The 23,446-nt window shown below is 37.8% G+C and overlaps 1 protein-coding gene across 1 annotated transcript; it reads right to left on the bottom strand.

Annotated features, from left to right (window-relative positions):
* Positions 1-522: 522 nt before the first annotated feature.
* On the bottom strand, positions 523-1,008 carry LOC149239833 (toll/interleukin-1 receptor-like protein). The gene has a single exon (XM_089369985.1). The coding sequence runs from the start codon at positions 1,006-1,008 to the stop codon at positions 523-525; it is 486 nt and encodes a 161-aa protein (XP_089226111.1).
* Between the last annotated feature and the right edge of the window lie 22,438 nt (positions 1,009-23,446).

The raw sequence follows: 23,446 nt of genomic DNA, 5'->3' as shown, positions 1-23,446 counted from the left end.
CTAAGGTAGAATAGACTTTATATTAGATATTCCTGGCCTACTAAGGTAGAATAGACTATGATGCCTTTGAGTCCTGATTTCTCAAGCCGTGATTCCCATGATTCCCTTCATCATTTGGTTAATCGAAACTCCATTACTTTACACATCTAGGAGATTCCCTTCATCATTTGGTTAATCGAAACTCCATTACTTTACACATCTAGGATAACTGTCCTTACGTTCAAGGGTTGCTAGGGATCGCCTTCTTTACATTGTTGACACACTGAACCACACGATTCACCAGAGCTGCTTCGTACCTGTACATCCCCGAATTCCAAAGCGTCAAAACAAAGACAAAGAAACCTTCACAGTATCAAACAAAGGCAATGAAACATTCAAAGAATAGGTACCTGGTTCGAGGTGAGAAATCTTCACATATATATTCTATGTTGTGGGTTAAATGTTTAAATAATAAATGCCAAAAATAGAAAACATATAAAACTTCCGCAATTTTGATACTGTCCATGATTTATATGCATTAATTTAACCGACCCACCCGTTGGTGTCGTCGAGTGACCAGCCAGAGAGACTGGCGACGGTGAATAGAGCGACCTTCCACTCACGAATTTCTTCTTCACTCTGTCTTCCACAGCTCCGATGATGTTGGAATGCCTGGGCAAAGGGGCTGTCAGGTCGGTCCGGGTGGCGAACATGGGACGGAGACATTTTATAAAACAAGGGAATGGTCCTCCCATGATCCTGCCCCTGCCGCGCAATAAGGGACACTTCCTTGAGGCACCACAGAGAAGTTGCATAATCTGGAGAGAATATCGGAACCCTGATTCGACTGCTTTCAATGGCATTCTTTATGGTTGCATTAATATCATCCCCTTTCTTTAATTCATGGCTATCCAGGAACACATGGACGCCTTCTCCGGTCAAAGCATTGTAAAGATGATCAACGAAGCCTTTTCTTACATCTGGGCCTCTGAAACTCAAAAACAAATCGTATCTCCACACTCTTCTCATCCTACCAATTGTAATTGTTGTTGAAGAAATGGAGATCCAGAGGATGAATCAATGACAAAATTTATCAACCAATTATTATTATTATATTTTCCGTCCTTGCGTTGTTCAGACATGTTTAATTTCCATCCCTCCAATCAACAGTTCTGGTCAAATATTTGTGAACAAAATCATATTTATCTAGGATACAAATATTTGCCAACAAATCTGTCTGTCCACAATTCTGACTACATCCATCGATCTCATTTCTCACAGATCTGTAACATATATTTGTACACAAATATCTTTACTTCCGTCCACAAATATGTCTTCCCTACATCATATTTCACAAATATTGTTTCACAAATCAATCGACATCCATCGATTTCATTTCACAAATCTGTCCACAGAATCTGTCCAAAGTTTGTGAACAAATATTTGAGAAATGGATGAAAGTCAGAAAAGGGATTATTGTCTACACATCTGTCACTTCGTACCGTTTTATTTGACTATCCTCTTTCGACAAAACCATTTTATTCCACAATCCTTTTTTGACAAAATATTTGTGTTCCCGAAGACAGATTCTGTATATCTATATCTCAAGTGTGTTCACGAATATATATATCCACAAATCCGTCGTTTCCTAGGTTCATGGAAGTGACAGATTTTGCAAAACAAATATTTTTATTTGTTGAAGTTGATAGTGCTTACAGATGTCAGTGCAACGAGATCAGTTGATGCATCCTATTAAGATGCACCACTAATGTATGTTTCTATCAGGAAAATAAAATAAAAATATATAATTTCATTGGGCTTGGTTGTTTAATTGGAATCAAAATTTCCAGTGCTCTAAAACTTTATTAGATTCAACCATCAATACATGTTTGTTTCTCTCTCGGAAAATGCAAAAGAAAAAGAAAATGCCAGCCAGACAGATGAACAAAGGGTAGGGCCGATCTTATTGCATGCGCAATCACACAATCAAAAGGGCTCTGGTTACATGAAGGGGCGGACTTCAAAACTGACCATCTTCCTGGAGTTAGACATGGAAATGGAGTGGGGCACGTCATACTTACATGGAAATTCTTTGGGATGTTCCGACATGGAAAACACGTTGGGCCAGTTCGTCGACATTAGGGAAATCAGAAAGTTGGTAGCATGGATGGTCTCAATCCAAACATCTTTTTTAAACTCAGAGGTGACAGGACTTTGTTATGGAGTGTATTTTAGGTTTTATTTGCGTGGGACATCATTGGCAATAAATATTGGTAGGTAAGATGAAAGGATTGCACGTTAAGTATACAAAGAGTTTCACTAAAGGCCGGCCGCATGAATTAAATTGAAAAGATAAAGAAGCGTTAAAATGACGGTTAAACCATGGTTACAGGTATAAAAGTCCATACTAGTAGCAAGGTAACATTAATAAATTGGTTGAACTAGTTTTTATTTTTCATTTATGGATGATATTGATAAATTTATGGAAGGTGATCATTGTATTTTAACTATTTTATTAATGTGATTGTGCTAGTTGATGGGAGATTTGTATGGGGAGGAATAATAAGCTATGGTTAATTATGGCTAAATATATTCAAATTATGGTGACATAAGGTTTATTATGGTCAACTTATAGATCACTATGGATAACCATGATTGTCCACATCTAACTATAATTCACTATGATAGATTATGATTGACTATGTTCATCATGGTTATTGGTATTTGATCATGGTTGACAACAATCAACTAAAGTTTATCATAGTCAACCATGGTGACTATAATTTACTATAGTTGACCATGACTAACATAGTAAGGCTAGTAAAGCTATAAACTTAGATCAAACTAGTAAACCGAGGTCAACCTAGTTGATTATAGTTGAACTGATAACACCATGGTTCACTATAGTTAACCTAGTAGATGTATTAAAGATAAATGAACCTAGTAAATGTAGGTCAACTTTAAACCTAAGTTAACCTAGTAAACATAGTTCAACCTTGTAAAGCTAATAAACCTAGTAAACTTAGTCAATCTAATCAACCCAGTAAACCTAGGTCAGCCTAGTAAACTTAGTATTGTTAAAAAAACTAAGTCAACATAGTAAACCTAGGTGAACCTATTAAACCTAGTAAGCCTATGCCAACTAACTTCAACCTAGTGAACTTACAAAATCTTTTAAACTTAGTAAACCTAATAAACCATAAGTCACCCTAATAAACCATAAGTTAACCTGATAAACCTACATCAACATAGTAAGCCTAGGCTAACTTGGTAAATCTAGTAAGCCATTGTCAACTTAGTAAATCTAGTTCAATTTAATAAATTTTGTAAACCCAGTAAATGTAGGTCCACCTAATAAACCTATGTCAACCAAGTAAACCTATATAAATCTAGTAAAACTTAGGCCAACCTAGTAAATGTAGTTGACCATCGTTAACCATGTTAGCTGTTGTAACGACTGTGGGTTATGTTTGCATGTAAATAAATTAAACCAAGGTCATGAGACACATATTTGAAGCAGAATGAGGGGGAAAATATTACATTGAGAGTCACTTGTGGTTTATTATTGGCTGTGGAAATTGGCATTTGCATTAGAAAAGGAAAAAGACAATAAATGGAAATTTAACACAAGACATAAAGAAAAATAAGAGAATAGGAAGATGAAGAGACAATATTATGCATGCAAGGGAAAATGAAGGAAAAGGAAAAGGAGAGAAAATTCACAAACAAACTTTGACATTCTAGAATTCACTTAGAGAAGAATAAAGCAAGAGAGAGAACAAGCAATGGAGCAAGCAAGCAAGAAAAGTAAGGGAGTGCAAGAGGAAGTTTAAAGAGTAGCAAGGCGAGAAAATAATTGTGGATTTGTAGGTAACAATGTGAATGGTGTGACTTAGCATGCTAGGATTTGATGGATGGTATATCCATTAGTTTATTGGCCACATTTGTTGTGACTGGAATGGGATTTTCCTAGATTGATAGTGATGTACAACCTTGCCTCTATCATTTCCTAGATAACCATGATGTAGTGGGTTCCTCATTTTGGTTAAGCCTTGGATTGTCAGTATATTTTGGATCCTAGTTAAGGTGGTCTTAGGAAAACTCCCAAAGGTTGAGGGTGGAGGTAGTTTTCTTTTAGAACTCTTAATAGGTGAGTGGAGATAGGTAAATTCCTTTAGGTATGGTAAAGAAAGTCTGATTGGTTATCATGTGTTTGGCAGTTTTGCGCAAGATATGAAGCTAAGTGCAAGTTATGTAGACTTGTGGTTATCTTAGAATTGATTCTAGAAAGTCCTCGGAAGTGGCTAGTAAGCTAGCACTAAAATTATGGCACTCTATTCATGGTCACAGGTAGAAAACTAGGGATATTCAGCTGTAGTCGCACAGATGATGACTTGTGCATGCGGTTGGATCCTTATGGTAAAACATAGTTCCATCTTAGGGTAAGATCATCAGTGGATGGTGTCCCTCAGAGATTACAGTATGTTTCAAGATTATAGGCCCCACTTCCATAACTAGAACATAGATGTTGGGTCATGCATTGTAATTTTCGTTTGATGTTTACCCTCGTGAACTTATAAAAATAGGTAACTGTGGGGTGGGGTGTGATAGAGTGTTATCTAGCAAGGTTGCAACACTAGACTTTGGGGTAAATGTAGATTATTATGCATGCATGTCGGTTGTCTATATGTTTACCATGTATGCACAATAATTACTTATTGATATTATTATTATATCATGAACATGATATTTTTTATCATGCTAATATGGATTGGTAATTGTAGATGCAACAACCTCATTGGAAGTAAGTTGAGGTATTCTTTTGATTATGCTTTTATTTAGCTAAAAATGACATATTGCAGGAAATAGAGGCCAAGAGATGAAGAGAAGAATAGTTGAGTGCAGTTCATTGGACTTCCCATATAGGTTGGAAGAGACATTGGTGGGATGGGAGAGATCAATTGAGGAACAAGGAGAGGGAGACTCTCCTGATCTAGTAGATACATTGAGAATTTTCAGGCAAGAGATCGTAAGTTACAAGGAAGATAATGAGAGGTTGATTGAAGCATAAGAAAGGCTCGTGAAAGCTCAAGAAAAGCAGGCCAAGGTCAATGCAATTATTCTTTAGAGCCTATCATATTTGCAGAAGCGGGAATAATTGGGGACCAATCATGGAGACAGTCAGGAATAAAAGACTAATGGTGCGGACTGAAGAAGGCCTTTGAAAATGCATAGGATGGACAAGGATGATACATTGAAGAGTGGTAGACTCTTGGATACACTTGAGAGGAGGGCTAACACTCATGGATTTTATTCTAGCTATTGTTTTGAGAGACATCATTGCCATCACCACCAACAACCTTATAGGAAGAGTGAGAAGTGATTCTTTCTAGAAGAGTTCAAAAAATCTAAGCCTCCTACTTTTTATGGTGACACTAGTAAAAAATGAGAAATTAGTGACTAGGTGACTAAAAAGGTTAGTCACCACAGCTTTTTAAAGTGAAATACTGCCAAAAATGAGCAATATCAAGTGACCCAACAAAAAACGACTAACATAAACAACTAATTTAGTCTCGGGTTAAAATATATGACTAGATAATAAGTAATACAACTAAAAATGACTAATTTAGTTTAGGAACAAAAATACAACTACCTAACAAATACTACAATAATACAAATTAGTCATTTATGTTAGTCATTTTAATTTTGTTACTTTAGCAATCTAAACTTACAAGTGATAGGAGATTCAAAGGATATTATAGATTGGTTGAAAGGTTATACTTCCTTAAACACTTCTTTATTGGATTAGTGGATGACTAGAGTTATGGAGCTTATTATAATCTTGAGGGTTATATCCTTTGATCACATTCACAGGGAATTAAATTCAAAGGTTGACAAGTTATCCAAAATGGGAGTGGGAATATAGTTGGATCAAATACATTATGAAGAATACCTACAAGGAGAAGTGTTGGTTAATTAGTATATGACACATTTCTTTAGTTGAAGACTTAACTTTTCATATGTATCTACATTTTTTATTATCAGGGTCATATCCATTGAACTTAGGATACTAGTTTTTAACTCAGATACCAAGTTGTTTATCTAGTTTGAATGTACATTATGAGCATAGGAAACAATGCAAACATTTAGAGGTAGTGGTTGAATGTGAAATGCACACATAACACAACCCTTTCCCACATATATATGGACCAAAGTTGACCCATGGTCTCCTCAACATCTGCCAAATGACATAACTTAATACCTTAAGGTAGCCATGGGTACCCTACTAGTGTGTGATGCACACATAACATTGATTGCAAATAGAAATTTGGATTAAAGTCTACACATGTTATCCTTAAGGCCCACCAAAATTAGGGAGGATTATGATATAATCAATTGGTAATGTCATTATTCTTACATGGGAGATGTGTAAGGTTCAAATCTCCCCCCCATGTTCTTTCGACATTGAAATGATTACTACAACTAAGGCCATAATTATTTGGTGTTAGAAATATTATGGCCACATCCATGGGCCATCAATTTCTTCTAGCTAAGACTTCCACCCAACCTTTAACACAAGCAAACAAGAGCATGCACTTTTGGATTGAGACTTGAACCCAAGTCATCATTAAGGTAAAAACTCCAACTTATATGTAGACCAAAACTCAACAAATATCCCCTTCCCATATTAAGTGGGTGCTTCCAAAGTCATTTCTCTTGCAAGTGAGAGGTACAAGGTTCAATTTTCTCCCCCCTTCCCATGTTTTATCTTCACTAAAATGGTCATTGCAACTAAACCATGATAAAAAATTTCATCATATCCATGCATTGCCAATTTATTTTAGGACTTCCACCTACTGTTGAATATGTCGACATAAGAGCACAATTTTTCAAGTTGTGACTTAAACTTGGGAAATCATTATAATAAGTTTTCCAACTTGCTACCAAACCATAACATGACAAACCTCTCCCCTCAATGTTAAAGTGGGTTTTTATAATGGATTAATGTAGATTATTATTCTTACCTTATTAGAGATCAAACCAAAGCGATGATTGAAAATAATGATTGATTACTTGATATCTATCAAAGATTGAACTCTAGCCATTTATGGCATATGTTAAATAACACACAAAATGTAACAATTTATAGCCATGATTTAGGATGGAATTCAATTATGGATTATTATTACATATGGATCATAGTTTTTCTCATGGCCCTACCATGATTAAAATTGTTTAAGGATCTTTAATTGGATTTAAAACCTCATAAAAGCATGAATAATGTTAGACTAATCAAAGCCTTAAATTTTATTTTCCTCACAAAATTGGATTAAAATATATTCATTTTTTCTATTAGAGAGACAACATTGCAATTTATTTTTAAACTATTATTTTGATAGCCTATATTTGTAGTTGATCTTCGAGATTCTACTAATAGGCTATCAAAATAATAGTTGGAAAGATATGCTATCAAAATAATAGTAGAAAAATAAGTCATCACTAAGTTTTCTTTCTTTTTCCTTTTGTATTTCGCTCTAGGCATTTATTGATTCAGTGGGAGGGATCTTTAACATTTCAAAATCATTTTATATTTCCCTTGACGCATTTGGTGGGAATTTAAGACTTTTGTTGTTTTTCTTGGGAGAACAAGTAGCCATCAGAATTTTTCTTGCACTACCCTAATGTAAATCTTATCATCCCAAAGCTTGGTTTAGTGGATTTCAACGAGGTTACTATATGATTGGCTTTTTGAAATAACTTTGTAACCATTGGAATTTTTATTTTTATTTTGACTAAGCAGGGTTGTGAAGTGGAGTAGCATGGAAAAATGGGGGCGTTGAAGAGTGGAATGGGTCCAGTTATGGCATGGAAATAACCTCATGTCACTCAATCTATTCAGTCTCAAATATTGAATGTTGGAAGGGTGCAGGGAGATGTTGTAGGTAACAATGAGCACTTGAGTAAGCCATTTCCTTAGAATGCAAATGGAGCAGTGAGTCATCATTCGATGAGCCATAATTCAATGAGCATTCCTTCTAGTACCAACCCTACTTCTACTTCTAATCCTCTTCCTGCCTCCTCCCCTTCATCCTCATCACTTAGAAGGTTTCAAGGAAAGGATGCGCTATCGTATGCCAATATAATGTGATCGACGAATAAGTTTGCAAATGCACTTTGTCTCTATGGAATTATTCTGGAAACAGAGCCTACCAATCTCGATGCAAATGTCTCCAAATGCAAGGTCTCTTTCTGAAGGAATTTGAATGCTTTGCTGAAGTTATTGCACTTGATCCCCAGAATTCTTGTGCTCTCACGCACTGTGGATTTTTGTACAAGGATGAAGGGAACTTTTTAGATGAAACAGAGGTTTGTTTTTCAAATATGACATTGTTTGGAATATTTTTCTTTTTTCCTTTTTCTTTTCTGTATTTTTTTTTGCGTTACTTGTTTGTTCAAGCTTCTGCATAATAGTAGTTGTTTTATAATGGAGTGGGTTGAACAAGAGGTGTAACTACCTAAAAATTTTCGGGGTGAGGAGAGTCTATTTGATTGCCAAGGAAATCACCATCTTGTTAGGAGTGCCAATAATCATGACAGGTGAAGGAACAATAGTCAAGGATTATATGTCCTTTCTAAACCCCTCAAACCTCATTTGTGTTTTCCACTAAGATTGTTAAGAGTGTCATACTGTCATCATGATGTGATGTGCTAGTATCTTTTGTACATGGTGAGGGATTTAGTGGGCTACACTAGATGTTGCAGCCTTCAAGTGGATCCTTAGTGAAGTCAACCTTATCTACAAACTTTTTTTCCTTTTTGGTGGTGGGGGGACGGGGGAGCGGTGGGATAAATAGTGTTGCAATGGAGAGCGAGCATGGATATGGTTAGGCCATAGGAACTAGGCCTATTGGCCTTGTAGGAATCTGATTCTACCACATTTCTTTGAGATCTGCTCGAACCGTAGCCATAGAGCTATCACTTTTCTCATTGTACATAAGTGTTAATGATTTCTTTCATCTTTTATAGCATATATATAAGAGAAATCAAAAATATGATGAGTATTGGGTAACTATCTGCAGATATTGACCAAATCAAAGTAGAAATGGAATTATTGTTTATCTCATGCTCTTTGAGACTTCTCACTGTCTCTGCTAAGTGGACATGTATTACATAATTGTTTCCATCTAAATGTTCTTCCACATCTACATTATTTCTCTCTTGCACATTGTAACCTCATGTGTTAAATGAGTTTACCTTTTTAGTTCACTTCTAATAGGCATCAGAGTGAGGACTTGGATTTTGTTTTGAAAACTCTATTATCCCTTAACTGGATACTCTACACCATCCTTAAGCTATTGGATTATGCCTTCTTCCCTCACAATACTTTTCTTCCTTCACACACTCTATCTCCTTCACTTATAGCTACTTCGAATTGAAGCTTTCTACACATTGCACTTCACCTTCTCAAGGTGTCTGGATTTTGTTCAACTCATCATTCTACTTCAATTTTATTCTGACCATAGAGAAGAAAAGAATCCACTTTGCATAGGATATTTTCTTTTCATATTGTTTTGATTTTCTTTTGTTGTCTATTTTTTGGGGTATTTTAGCACTTTCCTTTGATTAGAAAAACAATGGACTCCTGATCTATGCTTCACTTGGAGAAATATCTTCAACACTTGGTGATTCTTTTGGAAAATCACTCTAGGAGAGACATTAAGAACATAGTTTGACTGCGACATGCATGACTTCCAACCCACCTAAGAGATTCCAAAAAAGGTCAGTAGTCAGACAAAGTAGCTTTTGTCAACAACTGAACAAGCATGAAGCATTGACATTCAATTGTGAAGACATTTTGATTCTAGAGCATGGCCCCAATCGAGTTTCTTTAATGCCCTCTTTCTAAAATTAAGATCATTCCTTCCATAGACATTGCAGTTATATATACCTAATGTTGGAATCATGATTGTTGTTACACCAAAACCCATTGGTGTTAGTAAATGGATGCATCACCTAAGCCAATGGATATGCGAGAGGAGATTAAGCACATGTCCTAAAACACATGGGGAGAGATAGTTTATCCAATTTCCAACAATATCCCCTAGCACGAGCTGAGTGTGATTCGAACTCGAGACCTCTGGCTCTGATTCCACTTATTGGAATCACAATTTCCTTTACACTAAAACCCACAAGTGTTAGTAAACTGACACATTGCCAGAGTTAATGGATCCACGAGAAGTGTTAAGCACATGTCACGAAACACATGGGGAGCGTTGGTTTATCCAATGTCCAATACCTAAGGTGGAACACAAACTGAACTAAACCTCCCGATATTCGAGGCTCTAATGGTGAGGAAGAAAGAAGGCCTTCTTGTCATTTTGGCTCAACCATGTTGAAGTTGCCACAAATCAACCAGTTTGCCTCGGATAGCTTTACATTTATTTAGTGGCAAAAAATTTCACATTCCAAAGAATCATTTGGAGCATAGATGTTGGCAACCCCTAACATATGTCCATCCAGTTGTAACAAAACCTTGGCCAATATTTAGATAGGATATGTGCTCCAATATGTAACATAGGTAGCAAGTGTGGTTGACAACAACATTACTAAAGCAATTTTCCCTTCTCGGGCTCAGATCTATATGCCTTGGCATTGGATCAAATGAAATTAATTAAGAAATTACCATTTAAGTGCAACATATATAATGGATACGGAAATTTTGCAAAATATTGTGAAAAGAACCTATGGGAAACTCAACAAGAGTAGGACAAGATTGAACAATGGTAAGCAACAAGGAGGAAAAAATGATTACAAAAAACTTAAATTGGGGGGAAAATAAACCAATATCAAATATTCTTGGATCATCAAAGGCACCAAAACAAGGGTTAAACAAAAACAACAAGGTGAACTAGCTAATCAAATAGTTTCAAATTGGCCAAGAGGGGAAGAAAGTGGGAAATAATATCCTTAGCATAACCAAGGAGGTAACTCAAGTAACATGTCTAATAGGTATGAGGTATTATCACAATTTGAACCAATGTTTTATGCAAAAGTAGTAGTGAGTTCTATTATCACTCTAGTTCAGCCAACCATTCAAATCTCGATTTTTGAAGAACTAGGATTGGTTCTCAATGAGGAAAGAAGAAGTAACCTGCTATATCTAGGAAAAGGAGATAGATTGAAACCCTAATCTAGCACATTCCACTCCAAGAATGGTAAAATAACAATAACAAGTAGGGGAGGAAGAAAGGGAGAAGAAAGAAAGGAGGATAAACAAGTCAAAAATCTTGGGAAAAGCCTACTAAGAAAAAACACAAAGAAATAATGGATAAAGAGGAAAAAATGGGTACATAGAAAACTATTGAAAATTCCATGGTAGTAAGTGCAAAGCTTGTCAAGGAACCATAGACCAATAGTCCCTCCACAGGTTGGGGGATCCAAACCCTCAAGTGAATAATGATTGTTGTCTCTTGGAATTGCAGGAGTATGGGTCACAAATCCAAGATGGAACCAATAATAAGCTTAACCATTCAAGAAAAACCAATTATACTCTTGATCTAGGAGACCAAGCTTGAAGAGAAGGAAGTTCTAGAAGAATGTACAACTCACTAGAAAACCTATGGGGTGGAAATAATAGGCTCCAAAGGTTCTTATGGGGGAGGAGGAAATTTTTGAAATAACAACATTCTAAGACTAGGCTCTTGTTCAAAATCACAACATTGGCTCTTGATAGGGTTAGAAATTTGGGCTAGAAATTGGATATTGTCACTCTATATGTCAAATTTCTATGGGGAAAAGATTGACTATTAGGATCGTTTGCAATATTTAATAAACACAAATGTTGAGAAAGAAAAAAGTTAGCTAGAGCCCTTGATTCCACCCTTAGCCACAAATAAAAGCATTGGGGAAATGTTGTTTGAGACCATTTTTTAGAGCAACTAGAATATCTAATATTGGAATGGGATTTAGTAGATATTAAACCTGGGAAAGGAAAATACACCTAGACAAATAGGAGAGATAGCATTAGATTTAAAACCACATGACTAGACCACTTTCTTATCAGAAGTGACTTTCTTCCAAATAATTTCATAATCTCCTCAAATTTTTTGCCATGGGTGGGCTTAGACTACAAACCATATGGTCTTAATCCTGCTAGAATTTTTAAACTATGGGCCCATCCCTTTTAGATTCAAGCCCATTTGGCTATAGAAGGAATAAGAAATGAAGATTATTTTAGAGACCTAGTGCACATGGATTAAAGGATATCTCATGTATGTATGGGAGAAAAAGTTGAGGGATATCAAACTAGTGCTCAAAAAATGGGCCATGAATAATTATCCATTATTGGAGTAGGATAAAGTGGAATTGAAAGTAGATGGGAAAAAAAGACTAGGAAATGGAAAATGAATATATGCCAACAATATAATTAGTGAGGAAAGTCATGTGTATTATTCTATTATATATACCATCAAGTTCTCAAGAAAGAGGAGACATGGAGACTAATATTTAGAAGCTTGTGGCATAAAGTAAGAGACTATAATACAACATTCCTTCATAATCAACCCAAAGCAAGGTTATTTCAGAATAATGTCAAAGAATTTACCACAATAATCTAGTTGAGGACTTGAAATGTCGACCATTCTTTAAGAGGAATACCATGGTAAATTCTTTGACATTGTTTTGAAAGAACCTTGCTTTGGATTGATTATAAAATAATGTTGTATTATAGTTCCTACTTTATGCCACAAGCTTCTAAATATTAGTCTCCATGTCTCCTCTTTCTTGAGAACTTGATGGTATTTCTAATACATAAGACTTTCCTCACTAATTAGATAGTTTTCATATATTCATTTTCCATTTTCCATTTTTTCTTTTCAATTTCACCTTCTTCTACTCCAAAAATGGCTAATTCTTCATGGCCCATTTTTTGAGCACTTGTTTGATAGCCCTGCAATCAAACAATCCATCCTGCAAAATCTTAAATCTATCATTAATATCAAAGAAATTATGCTACAGAATGGTATTACTCTTCGAAATTTTCCAGTGATCAAGGACGTAGAAAATTCCCATTATGAAGAGAAATACACAAAAATAGAGGGGGTTGAACTAAGTATAATGATGAAGATGCTTGAAAATATCCCAAGCTTGATCTCTCAAGAGAAGAAAAGAAAAAAAAAAGATGTAATAAAGGAAATTAGAAAGGAGAAAATCCATTTAGCACTTGAGAGTTTAGAGCCAAACTTGGATGGATTTTCAATCCATTTCTTTAGATCTTGTTGGAACACAATCAAAACCAACCTCAAGAGAATGCTTCAATGCATCCAAAAAACTTGCAGAGTGGGTTGCAACATGAACTTAACCTTTCTCACCTACGTTGCAAAGGAAATTATTCCCTATTTCCTTATGTAATGGCTCATAAAATCTTTAAAGCAAGGTAATTGAAAATAGATTGAAAAGTACCCTCTCCAAGGTAATTTTGGAAAATCGAAGTGGTTTTATGTAGAAAAGGCATATTGTGGACTAATGATTTTAGTCGAAAAGGCCATCCACTTTAGTCAGGAAAACAAAGAACAAGGTATGATTGTAAAGTTAGATATGTTAGATATAGTTGATGCTTTTAATAGAGTGAAACATTATTTTCTCTTTAATGTCATGCATAGGTTTGGGTTTTATTCCTCTTTTATTAATGGATCTCCATATGCATATGGAATCCCTAGATTACCCTTCATGTCAATGGAAACCCATCAAATTTCTTCAAAGGAAGTAGAGGGTTGCACTAAGGCTGCCCCCTCGTAGATTTTATACAACATGTCCAAATGGTCTCTCAGACATTGGGTGGGTTGGGATCATAGGGACCCTCTAATTCATCTAAAACTGTTGTTAATATCCCTCTCAAACTCTCTTCAAAGTTTCACCACTAAGGACTCCGCCCTCTACAATACTAACAATCTAACGAATATAATGCCAAACATAGATATCATCACCATCTAGATTCTTCCTTTCAATTATAGAAGTCTACCATATGAAGTCCAATATGGAACCTAATGAGACTCATAAATGGGTAATTGTATGGGCTCATTTTACCTCCTAACCTAGTCAAATCAGCCATTCTCTTAGCTTATTGTATGATTTTCTGATTATATTTATGCTTATAGGGTGAGTTGAGTTAGTTATTATGCCATGTGGTCTAACATGTATTTAATACAGATTATTGATGGATTTCGAGGTCAAATTCAAGGATATAGTGGTCAAACTGCAGCAATAACTCAAAGTAGATAGAGGAGAGGACTTATAGGAGGGAATCCCCCTCATTTGTTGCTCCTCATTTCGAGTTCCCCTTCATTTAGCTCAGAGTAAAAGCAACCGAATCATGCACTAGAATGCATCCAAGCAAGTGGAAGATGATTGAGAGTTATCTCGAGTTTTGGGAGCCAAGCCTCCCTGATTTTAAGGAAGCAGTTGGTAGCTTCAAATGTATAATTAGAGAGGCCTAGGGCCTCACTAGGGTAAGATTTTTTTTCTTGTGTAAACTCTGCTCAAATTTCGAGCTTACTATTTTTTACAGCTTTATGTAACCTTGCTATTTTTTTGATAATGAAGATGGAATCCTTTTTGAGCTAGCACTGAGTTACCTCAAAGGACTAAATATCTTGGGTTAGGGCCCAATTCAAGTAGCCAAGCTCCTCTTTACTTATATTCGTATGCTTTACTTCATTTTGTAGATTAGCTTGTTGTTAGACGTATTTCTCTTATGGTTAAGAATAGGTTGCTTTTAATGATTTAGTAGCTTGCTTCCATTTATGCTTTCTGTAGAAGGCTAAACGGTGATCAGAGAAGATTCAAAAGGCTAGAAACTATGCCTTGGCCTCTCCTCCTCCCTCTAGGACCATGATTTGAGGCAAAGACCCTCTTGTTGCCCCAAAAGCACAGATTTTCCTCATTCCTAGGACTTCTAGTGTTTACAGCTCTTTAGTAGGTTGATAGTCCAGTTTTGCTTTGCTTTATATCTTCTTTATCATGTTCACTTCCTGATTTACAATATTCATTTTGCATGCTTTCCTTTCTTACAAAATTTACCAGCATTTCCTTCACTACATCACAGTTTGGGCCATTCTAATGAAAAACTCTATTTTTCCTAGGATGCACTCATTTCATTGGTTACTTGATTCTCTTGGTTAACTGTCAGTTTCTATGCCGTAATTCTCTTCTAGTAGTAGACCAGCTTACCAAAAATCACACACTCCATCTGATCCATGCCCTATAGGTCTCCCAAACCTCACCTCAATTCTGCCCTAGTTTCATTCAGTTTTTCATGGAACTTCTTCCTCTCTCCTTGAGCAAACCCAATCATATTTCTCTCTCTCGGTGACTCATGGTAGACCTTAGGTGCCCTAACACCTCATTCTAACCTCTAGCCACCTTTTCCACCCACTCTCACACCCTCAAAACAACGAAAATTTCTCTCGGCCTCCTCTTGTAGGCCTCCTGTAATTTCCATGTTTTCCTCATGTAGTTTTCTTGTGTCCTCTTGTAGCTTTTCTTGTAGGCTTACTTTTTAAGGCCAAGTGTGTGAAAATCCTCTAGAAGTCCGCTTAAGACCTCCTATGACCCATCCACACCATATTACATCCTCCCAAGCTCCAAAATTGCCCTCTAAGACCACCTGTTCGCTACCACACTCACACATGATAAATTAGATGCATATTAAATTCACATAAAAACACATAAAAATCCAAAAGTATGTTTTTTGCTTATTCACATCCAGAAATAGCATGGTTAGATGTTGTTTACTTCCTTGAGTAGGTAATGGCATTTCTTTCATGGTTTTCATAGTGTTTTTGGCAAAAGTAGAATTAGCTTGTTAATTAGGGGTTACTAGGTTTTGCTTTACATTCCAGTCTTTCTCCTTTCTACATTTAGAATAGCATCTGTAGAGTAATATTTCTTTCCTTTCATCATACACAGAGCTTCTTCTGAAATCTATAGAAGTTGGCTTGAGCTCCTAGTGATCTTGCGCTGGCTGACCAAGTGACAACCTGTAGTGAGAACTAGTACTTATGCATATAACACCGACGCTTCCAAGTTTTTTACAAACTATCAGGTTGATTAAAGTATAGTTGGTAGCCCAAGAGTTGCAGAATTCTTGCTGCAATACTGGAGCTCATCACTTTTTGGCATTGTTTCTGGGGAAGCTTCAGATTATTCCTTGATTACTACTTTCTTCTATTTCCTATTGCAACATTTTGCTAATAGTTTATTTAAGAAAAAGTAGACTATTCATTTATTTTCTTTTCATTTTTGCATTTCCTTGCTTTCCTTTTTAATTCTGCAAATTTCCATTCATCAAATTCATTTCAGCTAGTTGCAATTTGTTTTGTTCAATCACAATTTCAGTTTCTGTGGGTACTTCCAGTGTGGGAAAAAGAAAAAACCAACCAAAAAGATTTCCTTTCATGCCTCGTAGGAATAGAGATAACTCAGGAAAAATTTTGCCCAACACCCTCACTGCTTCACATAGCCAACCTTCACTCTTCTTTGGTGGTTGCAATCAAGAAGAACCCTTAGGTGAACAACCAAACATATTTGAAGAACCTATAGGGGAAGAAGAAGAAGAAACCATTCCTCTGGAACCAATGGCTGAAAACATAAATGCTAGGGGAAGTGGAGAGAGAATAGAGGGTACCTTCCCCATTCGGGAAACCAATGGGGACACCAAAATGAAGAATATAAGTCCTTCAACCCTACCTCACTTCCATTGTCTAACTACAAAAGATCTTGACACCTTCTTGTTAGAGTTTGTTGTCATCTGTCGAACTTATGACTATGTAGAAGATGAGCAAAAGTTGAAATTGTTCCCTTCTACTCTAAAGGATGCAGCACTGCACTGGTTCATGGGATTACCTGGCAATAGCATCACAACTTGGGCTCATATGCAGCAGGCCTTTAACAACAAATATAGAGACTATTGTAGTTCAAAATATACTAAAGAAGAAATCTTTCGAATGACCATGGGAAATGATGAGACCTTGGAATACTATGAAGAGAAGTTCTAGCTTAGTTACAAAAGGACCGGGTGTACACTTGACCCTGAGTCTCTGAAGTTGGTCTTGCTCAGGGGAATCTGGGAAGACCTTTTAGACACCCTCCATCTACTGGTCGAGGGAGACATCTACCAAATACCCTATGAGGATGTAAAGATTGTTTCTAGAAACCATTCTAGAGCTGCCAAAAATAAAGGTAAGGGGAGTTAACCCATAGCCAATACCTCTTCTTCCAATTCATCCATTAAAGGTGAAATTGGAAACATGTTGGAAGACTTCAAGAGTGATATGCTGCAAACTCTTTCCATGCAAATGGATACCCTACATATCAAAAGAAAACAAGAGGAAGCAGAGATGGCTTTGGCCACTTTTTGCCCTAGATGCACCAGGAAGCATCCTAGGAATGAATGCCCATTGAACTCTATAGAAGTTTGTTCAGTCTGTGAAGAAAATCATTCTACAGATAAGTGCCCTTCCTTGCCCGAACTTAAAGCTGTATACCAAGGGGCTGAAGGAGTCATTGAACAGATCTATTACATAAACCAAAGGAGGCCACATGGACCTAGACCATACCACTAGGGGATGCAAGGGACATCTCAGACCTACTACAACCCCAACCAAGTCACCTCCATACCTTATTGGGACCCCCCTACTCATCCTTCTTGGTCCACACCTCCTCCTTGGTACTTCACATCTCAATATCATGCCCAACCAGCCACCCATTCATTTCAATCCTATGCTCAACCGCAACCTCAGTGGAATGCCTCTCATCAGGGGTGGAGGCCCTAATACAACTCTCTTCCCGCTCTTTTACCTACACCACCTACCCAAACACAACTGTTACCTTCTACTCCACCAAGGCAACCCCAAATGCCTGCCCAGCCAAATTCGAACCCGAACAATAGACAGGATCAGCAAGTGTATAGTGGGGAACCATCATGCCCAACTTATGCTATGGAGATTCAAGAAATCAACTTGCGATTGGGGAAAGTTCTCCTAGATAGCTAGCCTCCACCTAGGGAGGTTGAGGAAGATAAAGAGGAAAGTGAACCTAAAGCAAATCCACCCTTTCTTGAGAGACTATCCATGACAATCCAACCTACCCCAGAAGAGACTAAACTCCTGGGAGAATTGAAACATTTATGTGTGAAGATACCACTTCTCCAAGCCATAAAAGATGTGCCTATCTACAATAGGTTGATCAAAGAGAAGTTCTTTAGTCATCGAGGAAGGTGCAATAGAGATGTCCCAACCATCAATTTCATAGGACAACTATCCAACCTGATGTTGGGGTAGATAATCTGTCCAAAATATATGGACCCTGGAAGCCTAGTAGTTGATGTCCACATCAATGCACAATGGTCCCACATACCTTGATTGATCTAGGAGCTGCCATTAATGTAATGAAAAAGGACAAAATGCTCTAGATTAATCTCCAAGGCTCCTTGAGGAAGACCACGACAATGCTGCAGCTAGCAAACCACTCCACAGTGACCCCTGAGGGGATTATGGAAGATGTGATGGTCTCCATTAGTTCTTGGGAGTACCCTGTTGATTTCTTAGTTCTCTAGCCAAAGGCAAAGCTCACTAGGTATCCTCTCATTCTGGGAAGACCCTGGTTGGATACAACCAATGCCTACATCAGCTGCCGAGCTGGGAACATGACCATAAAGAACGAGCACATGTCCAAGCAGTTAATCCTATATCCTCTTGCCCAACCCTTGCTAGAACATGATCTACCTCTCTGGTTGGAGGAGGTGGATGAGTATGAATTTTATTCTGCACCACTTTGACATTAGAAATCGCCATGGGGGAAAAACCGCAAGATGAGGATGATATGATTAAAAATTTGATTCAGAATCCACCTCCCAGTGTATCACCATTAGAAGACATAGTAAGAGAAACCAAAAACAACCCCTCAAATGATCTCTGTGTGGCAGACCCCACTTCCCCTCATGTTAAAAATATAGAGTTCAGCCCAGAAAGAACATTGAAAATCAATCCATCCCAATCTACTTCTGAGGAGAATGAGTTATGCAACATACTGAGAAAACATTTAGATGCCTTCGCCTGGAGTTATAAGGAGATGAAGGGAGTGCACCCTTCAGTATGTACTCATCATATATACATTAAGGAAGATTGCAAGCTAGTCAGGTAGCCTCAAAGGAGAATGAACCCAGCACTTAAAGATATTGTTAAAGAAATTGCTTGATTCAGGATTCATCTATCCTATTTCTGACAGTGAATGGGTCTCTCCTTTGGTGCTAATGCCAAAGAAAAATGGTAAGTGGAGAACCTGTGTCGACTATTGCGAACTGAACAAAGCCACTAAAAAGGACCATTTTCCTTTACCTTTCATAGATCAAGTGTTAGACGATTTAACAGGGAAAAAGTTTTTCTCCTTCCTAGATGGGTTTAGCAGGTACAATTAGATTCAAATCAGCCTAGAAGACTAAGATAAGACCACTTTCACTTGTCCTTGGGGTACCTTTTCATACCGGGTCCTTCCTTTTGGTTTGAACAATGCTCTAGCCACTTTCCAAAGAGCGGTATTGAGTATATTTTCTGAACTGGTTCATGATGCAGTAGAAATATACATGGATGATTTTACTCCCTATGGCTCTAACTTTCAAGAAGCTTTACCTAACCTAGGAAAAGTTCTAGATAAGTGTATTGAGATGAACTTGTCCCCTAGTCTGGAAAAATGTGAATTTTTGATGACTGAAGGGACCGTGCTAGGTCATGCAATATCTCAACAACGACTGCAGGTGAACCCCAACAAAATTGCCATCATCCAAAGGGTCCCACCTCCTCAAAAGGTGAGAGATGTCAAAAGCTTCCTAGGCTTAGCTGGATATTACAGGAGATTCATTAAAGACTTCAGCAAGATAGCCTCTCCTTTATTTGGCCTCCTAGGCAAAGACGTTAAGCTCATATGGTCGGAAAACTATCAAGAAGCCCTAGATACGTTGAAGAGCAAGCTAGTGACTTCCGCAATTCTCAGAGGCCCAAACTAGGCCCTACCCTTTCACATTCACACAGATGCGTCGAACAAAGCAATAGGAGTAGCCTTAGGACAAATTGATGGAAAGTTACCTTATGCCATATACTTTATAAGCAAAAACTTGTCAAAGTCAGAGTTAAACTATACAGTGACCGAGAAGGAACTCCTAACTGTCGTGCATTCCTTAAACAAATTCAGACATAATATCACAAGCTATCAAACTTTTGTGCACATTGGTCATGCTACAATTAGATATTTAATGAACAAACCAAATGTAAATTCTCGCATTATTAGATGGTTGCTTTTACTACAGTAGTTATATTTGACCATTAATGATAAGCCTGCTAAAGAGAATGTTGTTGCTGACTTTTTGTCTAGAATAAATTTCCCTACATGTGAAGAAGGAATGGTGGATGACCAAATGCCAGATGAACACCTATTTGCTATATCAATACTCTCTCCATGGTTTGCTAATATAGAAAACTACTTGGTTTCAGCACAGTTCTCGCCACACCTATCCTCAAAAGAGAAGAGCAAGATAGTAAGGAAAAGCACCCCTTTCACCTGAATTGGAGGCAATCTCTTCAAACTTGGCCCAGATAAGTTCTTGAGAAGATGTGTGAGGCAGGAGGAAGTCTTTGACATCCTCCTAACCTGTCATGACAGGCCTTGTGGAGGTCACTTTGTAGCAAAAAGGCCCACCTTCAAGATATTGCAAACAGGCTACTATTGGCCCACTCTTCATCAGGATGTGAGGAGATACACGAGCCAGTGAGATCAATGTCAGCGGATGAGGAAACCCACTCCAAAGGATGAAATGCCCATGCAACCTCAAGTGACCTTTGAGCCATTTGAGAAGTGGGGCATGGACTTCATGGGGCCTATCAACCCCCCTTCAAAGAAGAAGTAGTACATCATTGTGTGCACTGACTACCTGACAAAGTGAGTGGAGACAAAAGCAATCAAAGCAGCGACAGAGGAAAAAGTAGCTGAGTTTTTGAGGGAAAACATAGTCTACAAGTTCGGGTATTCAAGAGAGTTGGTCACAGACCAAGGCAGTCAGTTCACTTCCAACCTAATTGAGGACCTGCTCACGCATCATAAGATCAAGCACAGGACTTCCACCCCTTACTATCCACAAGCCAATGGGCAAGTGGAGGTCACTAACAGAGCATTGGAAGGGATCCTAACAAGGCAGTGAGCAGCAGCAGAAAATACTAGGCGGCCAGATTAATTGAGGCCACTTGGGCTTACAACACAACATGGAAGACCACCACTAGGTTCACACCCTATGAATTGGTCTATGGGAAGAAGGATTTGCTGTCAATAGAGTTTGAATTCAATACCCTAAGGATGGCAGCTCAGTGAGACCTAGACCTTAGCCATGCACAAAATGAGAGATTACTTTAGCTCCATGGATTGGATGAATATAGATTGCAAGCCCTTCTCCGTACAAAGGTAGTTCAGCTTCAGAGAAAGATATGGCATGACAGAAATATCAGGGAGAAGCAATTCCAAGAGGGAGATTGGGCACTACTCTATGATTCAAGATACAAGGATTTCAAAGGCAAGCTAAGGACAAGATGGCTGGGACCCTACACTATGGAGAAATGCAATTACAATGGTCCAGTTCTGATCAGAACCATTGATGATGAAGCCATTCCCATGCTTGTCAATGGACATCGGTTGAAATTCTACAAGAAACCCCTCTCCATGCAAGATCCTATTGAATATTTGAATAAAACAGTGATGGTAGTGGAGCATGTCTTAGCTTCCACTTCACCCACTCACTGGAAAATAAAAATAAAAAAATAAGGACTCAAGTGAAAACCTCCATGAGGCGCTTGAGTCCCATCATCAGGTTGAAAACCTCTTCAGAGGCAGCCCATTGATGTCGAAAGAATAAAAAGGAAAATAATAAGATCCTTGGGTGAAAACCTCCCTTGAAGGTGCCCATGGCAGGCAGTTAAGGTGAAAACCTCTCTAAGGCGCCCTAGTTGTTTTCAAAAAAAAAAAATAGAGAAAAAATGATTTTTTATTGCATTGCAAGTTTGCAGGAGGACTATAGGGAGTAGAAGAAGGTGCCAAGGGGACCCTGACATTCATAACAGCATCCATCTCATCTTATCCACACCTTCCTCCATCATTTTTGGCATCTCTTTCACCCCACTGTACCTCTTCTTCCAAAACTGTGTTTTCTACAGGAGGCTCCTATAGGAATTACAGAGTGCCACAAGTGTTTACAGGAGGCAGTTTGAGGGACAAGGAAAGATTCATGAGGAACCTATGATCCCTCTTACCATCTTCAAACCTCCTTTCCATCATTTCCAAGCCTACATCACACTCCAAGCATCATTATTATTTTTTCCCTGTCCAAGAAAAAACACAAAAAAATAGTTTTTCAGTTTTGAAAAAAAAAACAAAAATAAAAGGAGGAAAAGGCACCATTAACCTTACTTGAAGCTTACCTACTATCCCTCCATCATTCATATCCACCTCTGGCATCATTCTCAAGATCCAAGCATAGGGAAATAGCTAAAGCTTCAAAGGGAGAAGCAGCTACAGGAGCTCCTGTAGGAATTCCTATAGCAGCTAATCCCATAGAAGTCCAACACTAGCAACAAAGGACGACACATCTAAAGGTTGAAAAGGCACATGCAGCTTGGCTCCAATAAAACAAGAACCTATAAAAACGCACAACAACACATTAGCAAGCAGAGATAGCATGCATGAAGGAAAATGAAGGCATGCAACAGAGAAAGCCACAACACCTCACAGTCGATGGTAGCAAATACACTTGGATCATAGGTAAGTAGCTAAGTCATTCCTCTATCTGCATTTGTGTAATTAGGAATCATACGAAGGCAATGAGATGGTTGAGACAGAAAGAGGGAAAGGTGGCTAGTTAACTTGGCCACCTTCATTTAGTTAACTCCACTTAACCAATATATCACTCACACGTGCGCACAATCAACTCAAGAAAAAGATGCAAAGTACAAGTAGTGGGAGGAAGAGTTAATTCTGGTGTAGTCATCAGGGGATGATTATGAGGGGGGTCATGATGACCAAGCAAGTGGGGATCAATGGTCCTAATCTGAGAAATGTACACCTTGCCAACTCAGCACCCATAACCGAAAATATCCATAAAAGGTAATGAGCACTCCTGCCCGTGCATTCTCACCACCTTTTCTTCAGTTTTCTCCTCGTAAATCAGCCATAATAGTCTTCTTATGCCCCTACAACCTCGTATCCACCATCCTCCATCAATTTCCTCCATATTTTTTCTGTCGGAATTTTCTACAAGAGCACCTATAGGAAATCTACAAGAGCACCTACAGGAAATCTACAGGAGGGACAACAGGCTTCTATAGGAGGGGCAGTGAGTCATTTTGAAGAGAGTAAATGTGATTTTTGGCATGAA

Source organism: Pinus tabuliformis, chromosome 8 (genome assembly GCF_031772625.1).
Source record: "Pinus tabuliformis cultivar Carrire ecotype Pingquan chromosome 8, CPIR1, whole genome shotgun sequence".
NCBI lineage: Eukaryota > Viridiplantae > Streptophyta > Pinopsida > Pinales > Pinaceae > Pinus > Pinus tabuliformis.
The sequence above is the reverse complement of the archived record's forward strand: the minus strand, read 5'-3'. Positions and strand labels throughout refer to the sequence as shown.